This window comes from Lepidochelys olivacea (genome assembly GCF_965140295.1).
Source record: "Lepidochelys olivacea isolate rLepOli2 genome assembly, chromosome: 3".
Lineage (NCBI taxonomy): Eukaryota > Metazoa > Chordata > Testudines > Cheloniidae > Lepidochelys > Lepidochelys olivacea.
In genome coordinates, this window is record NC_140413.1 from 6,110,556 (window position 1) to 6,128,880 (window position 18,325).

General features: G+C 54.7%; 1 protein-coding gene across 5 annotated transcripts in view; it reads right to left on the reverse strand.

The window, feature by feature from the left end:
* The window catches only part of PTK2B (protein tyrosine kinase 2 beta), a 111,444-nt gene that overhangs the window by 46,030 nt on the left and 47,089 nt on the right, over positions 1–18,325 (reverse strand). For 4 of the 5 annotated variants that reach the window (XM_084622603.1, XM_084622606.1, XM_084622604.1 and 1 more), the window contains exon 2: positions 6,482–6,729. In XM_084622603.1, the coding sequence (XP_084478729.1) occupies positions 6,482–6,688 (207 nt within the window). In that variant the 5' untranslated portion in view covers positions 6,689–6,729. Of the gene's footprint in view, positions 1–6,481; positions 6,730–18,024; positions 18,042–18,325 lie in introns of those variants that run through there. The other variant, XM_084622605.1, reaches the window with a different exon arrangement.

The window sequence follows — 18,325 nt, forward strand, 5'->3', positions numbered from 1 at the left end:
ACAGCCAGGCCGGAAGCCAGAGCCGGGCCGTTGTAAGAGCCACCCAGGGAGCCGGAGCCACTGTGGGGATCCCTGGACCCTCCATCTGAGCTGAGCAGGAGGCCAGGATACCCAAAAACAGTCCCCAGCCCATGTCCCTGCCCCCCGGGGCAAGCTGACCAGGGCAGGTGGAGGGTTCTGGTCTCCCCATAGTGGTCCGGGCTCCCAGGGCAGCTCTTACCATGGCCTAGGCGGGGCCTTGGGAGGGGGGAGGAGGGGCAGGGACGGGGCCACAGAGAGGAGCAGGGACTTGCAGCAATGGGGGGGCCTAAGGCCCACCTCAGTCCCCGCACGGGGAAGAGGCTGTCACCACCGGCAGGGGCTGTGCTTCGCGGCGGGGGAGCTGATCACCTCCCCCGCCACAAAGCTTAGCCCCTGCCGGCGTTGCTCCACACCAGCCCGGGGCTTGCAGTCTGGGGGGGGCAACGCAGCCCCCTTCCCCCCAAACTACGCCCATGCTAAAAAGTGGGGGGGCCACAGCCCCCCTGGACCGAGGTCCAGCAATTGTAAGCCCAGGCAGTGTGGACGCTCGAGGGTGGCCTGGGAAACACCCGATCCACCAGCCCAGGTTTACAGTGCGGTGCAAACATACCCTCAGTGAACGGTTCACCAACAACCCCCGGCCTCGGAAGGACTCGGACGAGCTACCTGGTGGATCCTGATGAAGGATGAAAATCCAGCGGCCTAGTTCCCCTCCCGCGCCGGCTTGGGGACACTGGAGCCACTGCTGCATCTCAGGGGTGTGGGCAGAGAATCCAGTCTCGGATCAGCTCACGAGCCACCGACAGAGCACTCAGCAGTGTGACAGCTCAGACTCCCTGTCCCCCAGCAGCCGGGCCATCTGCGGAGATTTTCCTCTGTTTCTCTCCGTCCCCCCGATGTTTTCATTTGAAGGCGCCTTTTCCCCAGTCCCCCGGGCTCGCTGTGGCAGCAGATCCTCCGTCTTCCAGGGCAAGCACAGCAGCCGCTGCGTATCTGTTCCCCAGTCCGTCGTGTACTCCGCCCCAGCCCCTTCCAACAACGCTCAGGTCCCTTGATTCAACACATCCTGCTGCTTTCTGGCTTACTACATTTCTCCCAGCCAGTCTCCCAGGTCTGCATCCTCTCCCTGTGTAGGACGCCAGAGCTCAGTGCGCAGGCTGCTGGCCCGAGAAGTGGCCTGGGAATCAGGTCTCCCGGGGCCTATCCCAAGAGCAGGGAGGCAGCAGGACTGGGGATTAGAGTGACAGGCTGAAGGTTCAGGACACCTAAGGTGTAACCACAACTTGTTGCCTTGTCGTTAAAACACAGGACCGTGCCCCAAGACTCCCGGGGTCCACAGCCAGCTGTGTTAATCTCTCGCGGGGAACTTCTTTGTCTAGCCACCGACAGCCCTGGAGAATGTCTTTTTCCTCTCACGTCTCAGAATCTCTGCCCTTTCCTGCAGGATGAGGACCGAGCCGTGGGTTGGTCACCTCTAGATGAGATAGTTGCGAGGTGCTGCCCAGGGGCTGACCCAGATGGTGCCCCCTGGAAGCATATCACATTGCAGCCCCTCTGCTAAGCAGGGGATGTTTCCCCAGTGCTTCCTGATCTTCACCACCAACCACGCCAGTTCAAAGATCAAGTCAATGGCCCAGCCCTCCTCTACAAACACCTAAACAGGTCGGGAGTCATCTCTCTCTACACCCTGTGTGGCCAGGCTGCTGCCCCCAGGGCACCCCCTCATGGCCAGGGATGGCTCTACAGCAGCTCTGCCTCAGTTTCCCTCCCAGGTGCTTTGCAATAATTGACATTAGGACCAGCACTCTTGCAATAAGATTCCCCTTTCATGGGGTCTTATTTATTCCGTACCTTATCAACTGCAGACTGTCTAGCCTCACAGTCCCAGCCCTTCATCTCACCGGGGCAGGAGTCCCACCGCCCTCCGCCTGAGGTCTGAGGGTGCAGCCTCAGACCAGCTTGTCTTCCCCTCCCTGGGCTGGGGGAGGTCAGAGGCCGCTTTCTTCCCTGCTGATCTCTCTCCTCTTGGGAGGAAAGAGACACATGAGGAGCCACCCTGGGTCCGGGGCTCATCCCTGCTGGCTGAGAGAGAGGGGAGCTCTACCTCACCCTCTACAATTCTTAAAGGGGCCAGACCACCCTGTTATACCCTGGCATTGCAGCTGCGATCAGCGGGGAACACCCGGACTGATGGGCTCCCCCTCATACGTGGGACGAGCCTCTCCCAGAGGGCAGGCAGAGTCTGAGTCTCGCTACCTTCCAGGCTCATCTCCTGGGTCTCCGGGGCCCCAAGCTGGGTCTGCTCCTTCGGGCCGGCGGTTGTGAGGCTTGGGGAGAGCTAATGATGCCAAGGTGCATGCTGAGGGGTGCACAGCAGACAGAGCAGCTCGGAGACAAGGGAGCAACCAGGGGAACCCACCCACGAACGACTGCCAAGGGAGGGCTGGGGATCACCCTGAGGACCCTCCAAAGGCCAAGGGGTCTTGGATGCTCTCACCCCCTCAGTTTGTATTAGGCCAATTCTCATCTATTCCAACAGGTGGCTGCTTCCACCACTGGCAAAACAGCTGATTGCCACAAGGGGCAACTTGCTCCAGACCCGCACGCGTCCGGGGGCATACGGGGCAGCAGCCGACCAAGCCCAAATGTAACTCTCGCTCACTCTGGGTTACGTGGCCTCGTCTCCACACAAGAGGCGGGAACGTTCCTCTTCCCCAAGCAGCTTCTCTCGAGCCAAGCTTCACGCTGCTGCCCATCCCCCCAGCTCTGCCAGTGCCCCCAATCTCACCCGCCCCGGTGCACAGTCACCCCCCTGCCTTCTTCCACACAGCCCCTGTGCTCCACACAACTCCCTGCGCTCATCTGCCAGGCCCCCGCCCTGCCCACGTGTAGGTCCTTCTGAGAGCCGGCCCCTGCCCTGCTGCTACAGGGCAGCTTGTGGGTCTGCACAGCAATTGTATGTAAATTGCCTATTGTCATCCCACTGGCCTCTGTCTTCAGCCTGAGAGCTCCTCAGAGCAGGGACTGAGCCTAAGTGTTTGGGAAGTGCTAGGACACCGGGCAGAGATAAATAATAATCATCAATCGTGGTCCACCGCTTGCAATGAGCCCAAAGATCTACAAATGCATCAACCGTCCCTCTTGGTCAGGATGTCGGCTGGTGGGAAGTGGGCTCTGTAGACCAGCTAAGTGGATTTCTAGCTGATGGGCTCACAGTCCTGGGGAACTGATGGCAGGATAGGTACAGAACAGCCAGCACCACCCATGCTGTGACACCTGCCTCATCTGGAGAGCTGAGCTCCAGCTCCCTGACCTAGCCAGGCTTTGCCCAGGCTGCCGACAAGAGACAGGTCAGCGGCTGGGGACATCACAACAGCGACTGCCACTCACTGCTGACCCACGGGAGGATTTGAACTGCTGACCTGGAGATCCAAGGGTCTGTGTTGCTTCACCAACCAGGAGAGGCCTCCAGGGTCGGTATTATACACAGCTGCACACCCTGGGTTGCCTCCAGACTTCATTGCCTAAGAGGGCCCAGCTCATGGAATTCCTGGCATGTCCCAACACCACGAGGGATGAGATGCAGGGTCAGCTCTGGCTCTGGGGGTCTGCAAAGCAGCTCCGGGACAAAGCCCCCGTGGAGTCAAACTAAGCAGGAAGCCCGATCAGCAGCGGGTCTGAGCACCTGCAGCTTCCACTGACTTCTTTGGGGCTTGGGGGGAAGCACTATTCGCCGGATTCGCAGAGGTGCTGAGTCCCTGCAGCTTCCATGGACTTCAAAGGGACAGGAGAGTGCTCAGCTCTTCAGAAAATCAGCCCATGATCCCCGCACCCGACTCTCCAGCCCTGCCTCCCCAACAGCTCCACCGTCTACCGAAACTGCCTTGCTGCCCTGCGTTACCAGCACGGCAGAGGTCGATGGACCCTTTGAGGTCCATGGTCCTTAGAGGTCCAGAGGTAGATGGACCCTCAGAAGCTGGTGAGCCCTGTGGCTGAGGAGTCGGATGGGATTCCTCTAAGGGTCTATCCGCACTGCAGCTGGGAGATGTGATTGCCGGCTCGGGTCGACGGACATGCTCTGGCTTTGATGGAGTGAGCATGCTAAAACTAGCAATGTTGCATGGCGGCAGAGGGACAGGCCAGCCACCCAAGTACAGCAGCACCTCAGAGTGACCAACACCAGAGTTACGAAATGACCGGTCAGCCCCACGCCCCCCTCTGGAACCAGAAGTACGCAATCAGGCAGCAGCAAAGCCAAAAAAAACCCCCCCAAAGACAGTACAGTCCCGTGAACTACAGGAGAACCTCAGCGTTAGAGACACCTCAGGAAGGGAGGTTGTTCGTCACTCCAAAATGTTGGTAACTCTGAACAAAACGTTATGGTTCTTTCAAAAGTTTACAACTGAACATTGACTTAGTACAGCTTTGAAACTTTACTATGCAGAAGGAAAATGCTGCTTTTAACTATCTTAATTTAAAGGAAACAAGCAAAGAAACAGTTTCCTTCCTTTTTTTTTAAAACCCAGACCAAGTAAACCCAGATTACCCCTGACAGGAGTTTGTCCAGCCTGTTCTTAAAAACCTCCCATGACAGGGATTCCGCAACCTCCCTTGGAAGCCTGTTCCAGAGTTTAATTCCCCTAAGAGTTAGCAAGTTTTTTCCTGATCTCCTTCCCTTTTTTCGTTAGTAGTTTAGGTTTAACACAGGACTGTCCTGTATTTGCTTTTCTTTTTTGGTCTTTGTTGCTGCCTCATTGCGTACTTCCGGTTCCAGATGGGGTGTGTGATGGACCAGTCCATTCATAATGCTGAGGTTCTACTGTACGTCCCTAAGACCTCAGGTTTGATCTCGGGTCCGTCACAATTACCCGTCTCTGTAAACCAGACAGCAGCCATGGGGTCCACCGCAGCTCAGCACAGAGCACGGCACAGTTGACGAGCCTACGATCGCTCGGCTTTTCTGCCTCAGCCACTTCAGTACTGCCCGGTACACAGGGCAAAACGCATCCTTGTGCTGCCAAAGACACCTCCCGGCATGCTTTAGCTGGGAAAGAGTTAATGCCACAGACCTGGACACAGCTGCGTCTCCACACTCCTCACCCAGCCGAGCACCTTGGCTGCGCCCCTGGCCTTAGAGCCAGCAGCAGCAAACAACACCGAGCGTTAATACCTCCAGAGCAACAGGAAGGACGTGTCTGCTGTGCAGAGCACAAGGACATGCCCAAGAGCTGCCCCAGCCCCAGTGTTCCCTGCAACGGCTACATGACTGGCCCTGGCGTGACAGCTCTCTCCCTGCCCTTGCGGGGGCCACGCTCCAGAACAGCCCTGAAAAGGGAACCGAAATCCCAGCAGAATCTCCGTGACTCACTCCAGCATCCCACACAGAACAACCCACTGAACCACAGGCAAGGAACCAGGCCCAGCTCCTGGCTGCCCACACCAGATTTTCCCAGCGGGCCATGCCGCAGCTGTAGTCTCACCGGGGCCATCAGCCGGGGAGCCGACTCAGGCGCCAATCAAGTGACGAGACCAGTGGGGACATCCCGCCTTACTGCACCTTCAGCCTCCGTGCAATACACCGCTCCGTGCATGAGGCTGTCCTCCGCTAGTGGCTGGCCTCAATCACTACAACAGCCTGTGGCTCAGGCTGCAGCAAGTTGCTTCTTTAGCCCAAGTGGCCAAGGCCTTTGGCTTTGGGACTGAAGGTCCCAGGTTCAATTCAGGCTGCCATATATATGCAGCCACTGTCTGTTACATCAGGGAGCAACAGGGCACAGCAGTGTGTACCAGGTCTGGGCTTGAGGAAATCCAGATGAGGCAGCTTCCGCCCCACTGACCCGGATCTCTGTCACGACTCTGCATCCCGCCCCACTGACCTGGATCTCCACCACGACGCTGCATCCCACCCCACTGACCCGGATCTCCACCACAACCCTGCAACTCGCCCTGCTGACCCAGATGTCCGTCACGACCCTGCATCCTGCCCTGCTGATCCAGATCTCCATCACGACACTGCATCCACCCCACTGACCCGGATCTCCATCACGACGCTGCATCCCACCCCACTGACCCGGATCTCCATCACAACCCTGCAACCCGCCCTGCTGACCCAGATGTCCGTCACGACCCTGCATCCTGCCCTGCTGACCCCGATCTCCATCACGACACTGCATCCCACCCCACTGACTCGGATCTGCATCACAACCCTGCAACCCGCCCCGTTGACCCAGATCTCCGTCACGACCCTGCATCCCGCCCCGCTGACCCAGATGTCCGTCACGACCCTGCATCCTGCCCTGCTGACCCAGATCTCCGTCACGACCCTGCATCCCGCCCCGCTGACCCAGATGTCCGTCACGACCCTGCATCCCGCCCCGCTGACCCAGATGTCCGTCACGACCCTGCATCCTGCCCTGCTGACCCAGATCTCCGTCACGACCCTGCATCCCGCCCCACTTACCCGGATCTCGGTCAAGACGGAGCATTTCACCAGCTTGAAGTTCTTCCCCATGTTGAAGCTGTTGCTGTGAAAACACACTTTGAGAATCCGCACTTCCTCCTTCTCCAGGTCAATGGGCATGGACACCATGGTGGGGTCCAGGGTCCCACCCAGACTCCGGAGTGAGCTCCCCCGCAGCCGGGTCAGGGCCTCCGGGATTCCCGACATCCTGAGGGGCACGGCACTGCTAAGAGCACAGCATCACTATCCTGCAGGGACAAAGACACAGGTGGATGAATGAAGAAGGAACAACCCTGGCTCAGGCTGGGCAGGGGACAGGACAGCAAGACAGCTGGGCTCTCAGCAATCACCCCAGGGGCCAGGACCCCCACAGCATATGAACTGAGTTGGGCGGGAAGGGTGGTAGGGAGAGGTCAGCAAGGGGGTGGGTGGGGAACCTGGCCTGGGGCCAGTGGGGGAGAGGCAGGGAAAAAGCATATGAGATGGGGTGGGATGGTGGAAGGGCAGGGAAGGAGAGGGCATCCAACATGGGTGCGGCGGGGAAGCCGGCACACAGGAGATCCCCGAAGCACCCCCCCAGCAGGAATCCTGTCCCATGCCATGTTTACCGGTGGGAATTCGAACTACTGCCCTCAGGCCTGTGCTCCAGCTCACCGGAGAGAGGAGAGAGGCTCCGCAATTCCGCCCCGCGCAGGCAGCCTGGGACGGCGGCATGGGCAAGCCAGCCTGGGAAGCAGGCGTGTGCTCCAGACGGGCCTGTCGGGGCAGGCGGGCATGACGTGGGCTCGCTCAGCCGGCTGGGCGCCGCTCCCCTGAGACGCTGCGGCTGTCCGGAGCATAGAGACGCTGCAGCACCCTGGCCCTGCTCGCTTCACCCGTACAGTGTAAAGGTCCCAGTTCCCTCTGCCCCGGGGCCTGGGCTGCGACCTGACCCGACACACAGCATGAGGCTGTGAGCGCCCGTGTCCTGACCGGGAGCGGAGCAAGCCAGCTGGGCCTGCACCCTCCAGCACACGGCATTACAGCCGTGGGCAGAGATATAGGAGCAGTCGTGATCCCACCATGCTTAGCTGCTACACTCACCCGTCCCGCCAGCTGCCAGGCCGGTGTAACTTGATGGCTGCTCTATAGCACTCTCATTCATGCAGGATCAGATCTCCTCCACCCAGGGCTTTCTTATCTGCTCATTACTTTCCACCTGGGACCTACACACCCAGCTCCCCCACCCTCCTCACCTGCCCCAGGCCAGATCCTTCCTGCGCTGGGAAACTACGGCCGAAAGTCTGACCCACTGTGATCCTCCAAACCTTGATTTTCTCCCCTCTTCTTTTTAGTCAGTTCAAAAGCAACCCTACCATGACAAAGCAGCGTGCACTGGTGCGCCTTTGTCGGCAGCCCTACAATAATAAACCAGCGTGCACTGGACAGGGGGGTACAATTTTCTAAGTCTGCAGATCTATACATCATGCATCCATCACTATGGGCTAGGTTGTGAGCCCTTTACTGCCATGGGTGAGCAGTGTCACACACAAATACCCTTGTGTCCTCGAAGGGCATTATCGGTGTCCGTAGCTGCTTGTCAGTTCATGGGCTTTACAATATGGCCCCCCAGTGAGACTTTTCCCCTGAACAAAATCTTTGCAGTGCCCCTTTATAACAAACCCCTGCAATGCCAAAGTCAACTGTGAGTCACAACTGCCTTGATTTCTTATGACGGGGCATAGCAGAACCAGGAAGCACACACAGATGAAAAATGATTCACCAACTAAATGATTCACCAACTATACCACTGAGGTGCAGCCACCTCTGGGGTGGAGGGCAGTAGCTAACTCACACAGCAGCTGCCCAAGACGAATTGTTTTCCCACGACGCCCAGGGGAAGTGTTTTCATGGCATCACAGAAAGGCAGGGCTGCAAGGGACTTTGAGAGGTTATCTAACGCAGCCCGCTGCGCTGAGACAGGACCTAGTAAACCCAGACTACCCCGACAGGAGTTTGTCCAGCCTGTTCTTAAAAACCTCCCATGACAGGGATTCCACAACCTCCCTTGGAAGCCTGTTCCAGAGTTTAATTCCCCTAAGAGTTAGCAAGCTTTTTCCTGATGTCTAAGCTAAATCTCCCTTGCTGCAGATTAAGTCCATTACTTCTTGTTCTGCCTTCAGTGGACACGGAGAACAATTGTTCACCACCCTTTCTATAACAGCCCTTCACATAGTTGAAGACTGTTGTCAGGTCTCCCGCTCAGTGGTCTTTTCTCAAGGCAAAACATGTCCTTTATTTTAACATTTCCTCACAGGTCAGGTTTTCTAAACCTTTGATCATTTCTATTGCTCTTCTCTGGACTCTCTCCAATTTGTCCACACCTTTCTTAACGCATCGCACCCAGAACTGGACACGGTGCTCCAGCTGAGAGCAGAGCAGGACAGTTACCTCCCGTGTCCTACATGTGACTCTTCTGTTAATACACCCCAGAAGGATATTAGCCTTTTTCATAACTGTATCACATCGTTGGCTCATATGCAATTTGTGAACCACTATAACCCCCGCAAGCCCTTTGCAGCAACACTGCCTCATAGCCCGTTATTCCCCAGTTTGGAGTTGTGCATTTGACGTTTTCTTTAGAGCACTTTGCACCTGTCTGTATTGAATTTCATCTTGGTGACTTCAGACCAATTCTTCAATTTGCCAAGGTCATTTCGAATTCTAATCCTGTCCACCAAAGTGTATGCAACCTCTCCCGGCGAGGTGTCATCGGCAAATTTCATAAACCTACTCTCCACTGCATTGTCCAAATCATTCATGAAAATATTAAATAGTACCAGACCCAGGGCTGACCCGTTGGTCCTCACAAGATACGCCCTCCCAGTTTGACAGTGAACCACTGATAACTACTCTTTGAATACACTCTGTCAATCAGTTGTATACCCACATCATAGTAATTTCACCTAGATCACATTTCCCTAATTTGCTTATGAGAATGTCTTGAATGACTGTGTCGAAAGCCCCACTAAAATCAAGATATATCACTTCTACTGCTTCCCCCCAGCCACTAGACCACTGACCCTGTCAAAGAGAGGTGTAAGAAGACAATGACAATCCCGGAGAGGCCCTGGAGACCAAGTGACCCTATAGCAGGCCATTCATGGTGAAGCTGCAGTACACGGAAGTGTGAAACGCTTACCCTACAATTGCGTGTGCTCAGTCGCTGGGACAGCCAACCCAATACCTTTCACTAGCATTAAGGGAAACAACCCAGGCTGATGACCAGCGACCAGCTCTCGCTTGTCCTAGTTCGAATTAAAGCCAAATGTCTCGGCCTGAAACGTAAATCACCTCCGATAATGAGGCAGGAGAAGGATCGATCAGCCTAGGGAGAGAGAACTCCCTGGAGCAGAATAAGTGGTTGATGGTCGCTATTCCCCCTGACGCGCAGCAGGGAGAGGACTCAGTGACAGATGGGGATTCTTGCCAAGACTGGATTATTTGGGGGCCCGTGCAGAAGCAGGAATTAAAGCAGAGTTGGGCCAATGCTACTAAAAAATGATGCCCCACCATCCGCTCCAGTTCGTATTCACTGTTGGGCGCTGGCCCCACCGACTCAGGCTAGCCTGGACCCTGGTACAAAAGGAAATTTCAAAGTCACATCATTCAAACCAAATCTCCAATTCTTTTGCACACAGGAGAATTTGTGCCATTATCCAATGGAGGGACAGAAAAAATACCATGTGACTCAGCTGACCAATCACAAGAGTTCAAATACTGAAAATTCTGATATTGCTCACAATCAAGCCACCTTTGGAAAGGGTGAGGCTGGATTTCCTCTAAGACACATGCACTGCATTGTTCTGCAAGGGGATGGCTGGATCCCAGCTAAGGTGCATTAATTGCATTGTTCAGCAAGGGGATGGCTGGATCCCAGCTAAGATGCATGCACTGCATTGTTCTGCAAGGGGATGGCTGGATCCCAGCTAAGGTGCATTAATCGCATTGTTCTGCAAGGGGATGGCTGGATCCCAGCTAAGGTGCATTAATTGCATTGTTCTGCAAGGGGATGGCTGGATCCCAGCTAAGGTCCATGTTATGCAAGGGAGTAGCTAGATTCCAGCTACCAAAGGGGGCCAAGGGGAAGGGGCTACAGGTGACCAAACAGATCTTCTCCATCTTGAACACAGCATTATTCCAAGTGAAGCCTTAGTACATGAGACTTCTGGGTTCTGATGTGTCCGAGTGCTCTGGCTAGCACGCTTTGTGCATTGCTGAAGCTACAAAACCTGTGGATATGGACCTCTGAATGAGCCTCTGTCCACAAAAACCTCACGAAGCAAGTTCTGTGGCACTGAAATGGCTCCACTGCGCCCCTGCCCTGGCTGGGGGAGATGGATGGGGCGAACTCCTAGGTCTTTTCCATCTCTAGTTTTTATAACGTGACGAGAAACTCCTAGAATGACATTACACTCCAGTGCACAGCCACTGTCCTGCCTGCCACACCAAACCCAGCTGGTTGCTGCTGTTTATACCCTGACACTCTTCACCCCGGGAGGGGAGGGGGGCGATGCATGAAGGAGCTGTCGGAAAAGAACACGTCACTGCAGGCGAAGCGGGAGCATCAGACAGAGGAAACTATAAGAAGCAGGACTCCTGGGCCAAGAAACGACCAGCAGCAGTGAAGAAGGTGTGTTCTCTGTACCTCAAAGGCAGGGCTGTTGGCATGTGGCTAGTTGCCAGCTATTTCCCTGACAGGGATGAAAGGCCCTGCCCTCGGGTAGCTAACGCTGGGCAGCAATCCACAGCCCGGAGCGTGATGCTGATGTTGCAGAATGTGTGGCCGATGGTTGCACAGTGCTCAGCTGTTATCGGCAACACAGCAGCGAACGAGCAGGGCAAAGCACGGATACAAAGCCTGGCCGGCCGAACAGTCAGGGCACGGGCGTGGCTGGTAGCAGGGGATATCACTATTATTTATTATGCGTATCCCAGCGGCCTGGGTTGGGATCGGACCCCACGTTGCGCTGAATGTTGAATGGACACAGCTCCTGTCCCGGAGGAAGGTAAGTGACATTCACAGGGCTGAGGGTGGGGGATACAATCAGAGAGAGTTTCTCCGTGCGTGTAAATCAGTGCAGCTCTGTCGCTGTCAATGGATGTACACCAGCTGGGGATCTGGCCTTCATGCATCGATGCAATGGCCTTCTTTCTTTCTTTCTTTCTTTCTTTCTTTCTTTCTTTCTTTCTTTCTTTCTTTCTTTCTTTCTTTCTCAGAATGATCACAATTCCGAATCAGTGCCAGCTAGTTCCACCTCCCCATGGGGTGCCATGAATGGGCTGAGCCGGGTATACTGAGGAGGGGTGTGAAGGAGGAGTAGGGGGCCCAGCTGTTGAGAAGGGACCTGGAGAAGGGGGACGGGACAGCAAGTGGAGAAGCAGGAGGGAGTCAAGACAAAGGAAGGTGTTAGGGGGGGTCAAAGGCAGCGAGATTAGGGGCGTAGGAATCGCCCAGGGCCAGGGCAGGGCTGAAGGAAGAGGGGAGACACCTGCAATGGAGGAAGCCGGCGGGGACATGGGGCGGGGAGGCGTTTGCCGGCAGTGGAGGAGAAGGGACCCGTGGGGGTTGAGCCAGGGCTGGCTGATGGAGGGACGCGCTTTGCAGAGGGGCCGAGAGCAGGCAGGAGCGGAGGGAATCGCCAGGCGAGCCAGCGGAGGAAGGAGCGGAGAGAGAGGCTTCCGCTGGAGGCACGTGGGAGATGCTGGAGGCGGCGAGGGGGCAGTGGTGGTCACAGGGAACACGACCAGGGGACACCGAGGGAGCAGCGTTTGGGGGGATGAGGTGGGGTGGGCCGGAGAGCCGGGCCAGGCATGAGGCAAGGGGGGGAGCCGGGCGGCTAGCCCCGTGGCTGAGGCCGGGTACAAGGGGGAGACCCAGCCACGCGCACTAGGCCAGCTCGCGACAGCACGTCCCGGCAGACGGAGACATTTGCTCGTCTCCGGGCCCGTTCCTAACAAGTACAGCCGCTTCCCAAGAGCCGCAGTGGGCTGGAGCCATCCTCCCGCTTCTCAGTTTCGTGCCAGTGAAATGTCTCCATCTGTTCCTCGAAACGCTTCCTTCTGCTACCTGCTTTTCAGGGTGCAGCTGGCGACGGGTGGGGAAGTCTCCGTTCTGCCTTCGGCACGTTCCTCTTTTCAAAAAGGCTCCTCTGAAATCCACCACAACGAGTCAGCTGTGTGCCGGGCGATGGCCCCTGCTCGTCCCTGAACGGGCACGGCCCGGAGGGGGAGTATCCCTGATGCCACCAGCCTCCCATGGGCCTCAGCCCTGCCCAGGAGGGTGAGAAAGGCAAACAGGTCCAGCGCCCAGTCAGCTGGAGAAGGCTGAAGGCCAGGGAGCAGCTGCCCGCTGGTTCTAAGCCGGAGCCACGGGCCACGAAGGGCTGAAGGAAGGGAAGCAGCTACCACTGATGTCTCCTTGTCACAGCTGGGCCCAGGACTGTGAGAGGCCCAGCTGGGTGAGGGGTGCACCCCTGGCTAGGACGCTCCCAGCAGAGAGGCTGGGGGAGTCCCATCCCAGAAGGCAGGGCGGGACGGCTGTCCGGGCAGAGGGCCAGTGGAGGACTGACAGAGAGGCCGGAGGTGGCGGAAGATGCCCGAATGCTGCATGTGTTATGTCAACGGCCAAAAGGTGACGTGATTTTTCAGGGTGCCGGGGGGATAGGGACTACGCTTTGGGACTTTTGCACTCGGTTTTGTTCATAAACGATGAGAACGAACTCGGGGAGAAGATTCCATGGAGTTACTGGGGGGCACAAAAGGGAAACTGAGGCATGGAGCCACTTGCAAGGCTGCCCTGAGGTCTCTGGTTTCCACTGATCTTCAGGGGGAGCCTAATCCCGGTCCCACTGAACTGTCACAAGCCAGCATAGCCCAGTTCTCACGTGCCAGCCCTGTGGCCACATCCCCCCTAGTACAGCAACCTAAGAAAGTCAATGCAGCAGGGACTCTGTTAGTAAAAGAGCATTAACCGTTGCCCTAGGTGTGCCCCCTGGAATTACTTCCTAAGCCACTGTATCCTGCCCGCCCCCGATCCTCCGGTACCCGTGCAGCCACCTCCCAATGGGGACCATGCACTAATGGAGATGCTTTCACCATGCTCCCAGACCAACGTCAATGTCTTCTAACACAAGAGCTAGGCTCACCCACACTAACTGACAGCTCCTTCTTTTTGGATTTCTCTCCCCTCGACAGCCGGGCAGAGCCCATCTGCTGGCCTTCAGGTGTGTTTATTCTGTTTAGCATTGGATTGGCTTTTTTGTTTTGGAGGTTGGGTGTTTTGTTTTGTTTTGATTTTAATTTTCTGTACTTAAAGAGACAATGCCAACATATAAATAAGAATTTGTCTCCATGCTGTATTCTGCCACTACTTGGAATCTAATGCCAGCAGTAGGGATAGAACTCAGATCCTCCAGCTCAAGCTAAAAGAGAATCTCCATTATCAATTGGCAGTACAGAGCATAGGAGACACAGTTGTGCAGTTCTGACTTCATCCAGCAGAGAGCAATAGTAACACACACATACATCCACACACTTACTTTTTATTACAGTGTATTGTTAAACCTATTTTCTTGCCAATGTTACCAATAACAATAACCATGGATGGTTAAAATTCTCTCTCTTTTAATCATATAGTTTACTGTTGATTCTTTTACCCTCTTTGTTTGCTTGTCCATCAGCTTGGAAAATGGGAATCAACAAAGTGAGTATCACTTGGGTTCATAGGGACACACAGTGGGGGAGGTAGTATCTTGTATTCGACCAACTTCTTCCAGAAGTTAAGATTTTACCTCACCCACCTCGTCTCTCTAATATCCCAGAACCAACAGGGCCACAACAACACTGCAGATAACTTGAGTTCATAGTCAACTACAGGCTCAGGTGATCAACCACCCATGTTTGGGCTGCAAACATTCCAGAAGAATGTTTCATTGTTTGCAAACAATTGTATCTGGGAAATGACACAGAAACCCTTCTATTTAGTCTCCTACCCCCCCACCCCCCTTGCTTTTCTATTTTGTAAATTTGAGGCTGGATCTCTGCTGAGATAGCTTCATGGCCCCACGTTTGCACCAGATCTAAATTTTGGAACAACCACAGCGACACGGGTTAATTAAAAAGAAATTAGCAAAAGAGCCATAATCAGTGTGGAATTTCAGACCAAAATTAGTGAAACAGAGAACCCGGCCATTGAAATCTATCTTGAGCCTCAAGGCTGCTGTCCCTGGTCAGGACAAGGGAGGAATAAAGGGGGCTCAAAAGGGAATTGCACCTGTGGTGGGCTTGCATAAATTCAAGCAACAGCAGGAAATCTACTCAGGTTTGGCGAATTGAGCCATCATTTGTGGGGGAACGTGGGAAGGGCAAAGGCATTAGTCCCCATCTCAGACAGCTGGAGCTGAAGACGGGATCAGTGCAAGTGTAACATGGTGGCAGTGTGTTTTGTGTCCCTGTCTAGCGGCTGGGCCACTGGAGGATAAAAGCCTACTACCGCCGGTAGGTTCCTCCTTGAGCTCAAGTGGCAGAGGTCTGTGTGACAATCCTGAGAACCACTTTACAGGGACAGGCCTGGGTAGAAAAGGCCCCAGTCCTGCAACATGCTGAGCACCCTCGACCCCCGGGACCTGGGAAGCATTCCTTCCCGGTTTTTCTCAGCCCAGCCCTCGGAAGACTGGCGGGCTGAGGAGCATGCCTCGTTGTCTGTGAGCTGGGCAGGGCTCTTGGACAGCAGCTGGTATAATGCCCCCCACCCCCTCCCGAGGGAGATGGAGAGCCACGCTCAGGGGGACTGGGTTCCAGTGGCATTTCTGAACCTCATTGGCAGAGCCGAGTGTGGGGTCCCCTGGATGGATGGCGATTCAAGTCAGCCTTGAGCGGCATCAGCAGAGCCGTGTACGTGCACAGCAAGGGAGACAAACATACACAGCTGAGAGGCAGTGTGGCCTAGTGGATGGAGCACTGGTCTCAGACTCAGATGACTGGGTTTTATTTCCCGCTCTGCCTCCTGGGTGACCTTGGGCAAGTCACTGTGCTGCTCGCTTCCCCATCTGTAACACAGGGATCATGACGTTGACCGCCTTTGTAACGCGCTTTGAAATCCACTGATCGAAAGTGTTACCGAAGAGCTGGATTTATTATTTTTTCTTGCCTGCACCATGCCTGGTTCAGAGCAGCCCTATTAACCCCTAGCTGCCACAAAGACAGCAAAATAACTCATTTGACTGCAGGCCAGGATGAGGATTTGAAAACACATCCGTTGCATTAAGCAGCGAACCCGCCGTGGGGAAAGAGCTCAGCTAATTCCCTGTAAATTTTTCTGGCTATTTAATAGCTGGATAGATTTTAATAACTCATGATAAATAAAAACAATCTGCAGATGGAAGGAAAATAGGCTGTCATAACGGCCAGAGTGACGCACTGGCAGGTGTGGCCTTTGCTAATTATAAGGATGCAGAGAAGGCCCAACAGAGGTGAGACACCGGGGAGCCTGCATGCGTCATGAATACAGTTCTCCTTTCATTTCTGCTAACAGCTCTGACAAAAGAGGATTCAAATATTTTTATTATACACACACAACCACAACAATGCAACTGCTACCTCCACAATCCACACGGACGGAGGCCATTTAAAACTGGCAAAATCGGCCAGATTAGCAGCCCACGACGCTGAAATCCCCATCCACACCGGCAGCACACACCGTGGATCATCAGTCCTGCTAACGATCATCCACTTCTTCATCCACGGATACCTTTGTATCTTTTCCCCGGCAGCTCCCTACATCCTCCTCGAACTCACCCCTAAGCCATCCCTCTTCCTTCCAGTCCCTGCCTCAGACCCTTTTGTTCCATGATGACCCCAAGACTGGGAAGGGGCAGGCAGGGGGAGCTGCGGAATTACATGGATCTGATAGTCTTTCTCCCCATGTTGCTTTTGAGGCTGCAGGCTCCCTGGGGCAGGGACTACATCGTCCTATGGGTTTCTGCAGCACCTAGCACAGTGGGGCCCTGAACCCAATTGGAGCCTGGGTGCAACCACCATGGCAATAATACCAGCATGGGCACATTCCTCATCTGCCCCCAGCTCTGACACAGAGCCACCGCTTCTAAGGGGTGGAGTTCAACACCCAGAGCCTCATCACTGATTGGCCCCTCCACAGACACTCCCAATTAATACCCAAAGTGACTGTTACACTGAGGATGTGGATGCCACTCTACCTGGAACTGGACTGAGACCCAGCAAACTCATTTCACTAAGTCACCAAGCAGTCACTTTGCTAGCAAGTTTGGATCACCACTGGCCTTAAGAACGTAGGCATGGGCAGACTGGATCACAGGTCGTCTAGCCCAGTATCCTGTCTCCGGCAGTGGTAAGCACCAGCTGCTTCAGAGGAAGGTAGGAGAAGCCCTACCATGGGCAGCTATGGGATAACCTGCCCACAGGGGAAGATTCTTCTTTACTCCTAGTAGTTAGGGCCTGATGCAGGAAGGGTCAGATTCCCTTCCCAACACTTGGATAGGGGTTTGTTTGTTTTTATCATCTTTATTCTAACTCTGGATCTCCTTGTTATCCATGGAAATGTCCAATCCCTCTTTGAATCCTACTAGGCTTCAGTTATATCTTGTGGCAATGAGTTCCACAGGCTGACTGCACACTGTATGAAAAAGTATTTCCTTTTCTCACTTTTGAATTTACCACCTTTCTGTTTCATTGAACACACCTTTGCTCTTGCATCTCCTTTTCTATGAGATTTTTTCCATACCTTCAATCATTCTCAAGTAGCCTTGGCTGTATGTGAACCAGCAGCCTAGAAACAAAAGCCTCTAGCCCACTGTTCACCAGTCCTCCATGACTGACTGAGCATTTTCTCCTCTAAAGTATGAGTCGATTCTTCCTGCTTTACTGGGGTCTTGTGTTTACGGTATCAGTCCTGCCACTGAATCACTATGTGGACTGCAACAAACCCCGCCCTGGCTTTGTGCCTCAGTTTCCCCACTGGGGAAATGATAATCCTTGACCATCTTTGAAAGCAGTGCCTTTATGCAGCCTCATGTTCCCCATGCACTCAGAAAGCATTGTGGTCACAGCAGCAGGGCAGTGGGGGAAGAAGGGAGGGGCTAAAAGTTTTGCTAACTTTGGTGACTGAGCTATTTTCCCTAGCTGTGTCAGTGACTAAGGTCAGTCAGCAGGCAATCGGAACAGTTGACACCAGCTCCATTCAGAGCAGCAGAAGAAAACGTCCCCCAGCAGCCTGCCTGCTCCGAGAGCTGTTTTTATTTTTCTTTCTGTGCCCGTGCGTGCTCTTTTTAGCCTTCAAGGAGGAATAATGCAACCCCCACCCCCACGCCCACGGCCCCTAGTTGGGCTGCCCTCCCATCTGCTGACAACATACACCAGCAGAGTCAATGCCTCGGTGCCTGGGCCAGAGGCTGACTCATTAGGTGCAGCCTGCGTCGGGGGTACATTGTTTCACGTAACGCACGGTTTAAAACAAATCTGCTCACCCCAGGCCCTGGCTTTTGTCCACCTGAGTCTCCTCCTCCGTCTTTATCTCAGCTGGCTCCCTCCCCCAGCGCCAAGGGTTTGGGAATGCTAGTTAATTCCTGGAATTTAATCTCTTCAGCAATATCGCCTCCCCGGCACTCCAGGTTCATACACAACATCTTTCTGTCCCTTCCCCCGGTTCCCAGCCCCTTCTCTCCCCAGCTGCCTGGCACAGGCCACGTCACCGAAAGAACTTTTCAGACGCAGGCACAAAGTTCTACTCTAGATCCAGAGTTTGGTTCGTGCCCATCGCTACGTGCC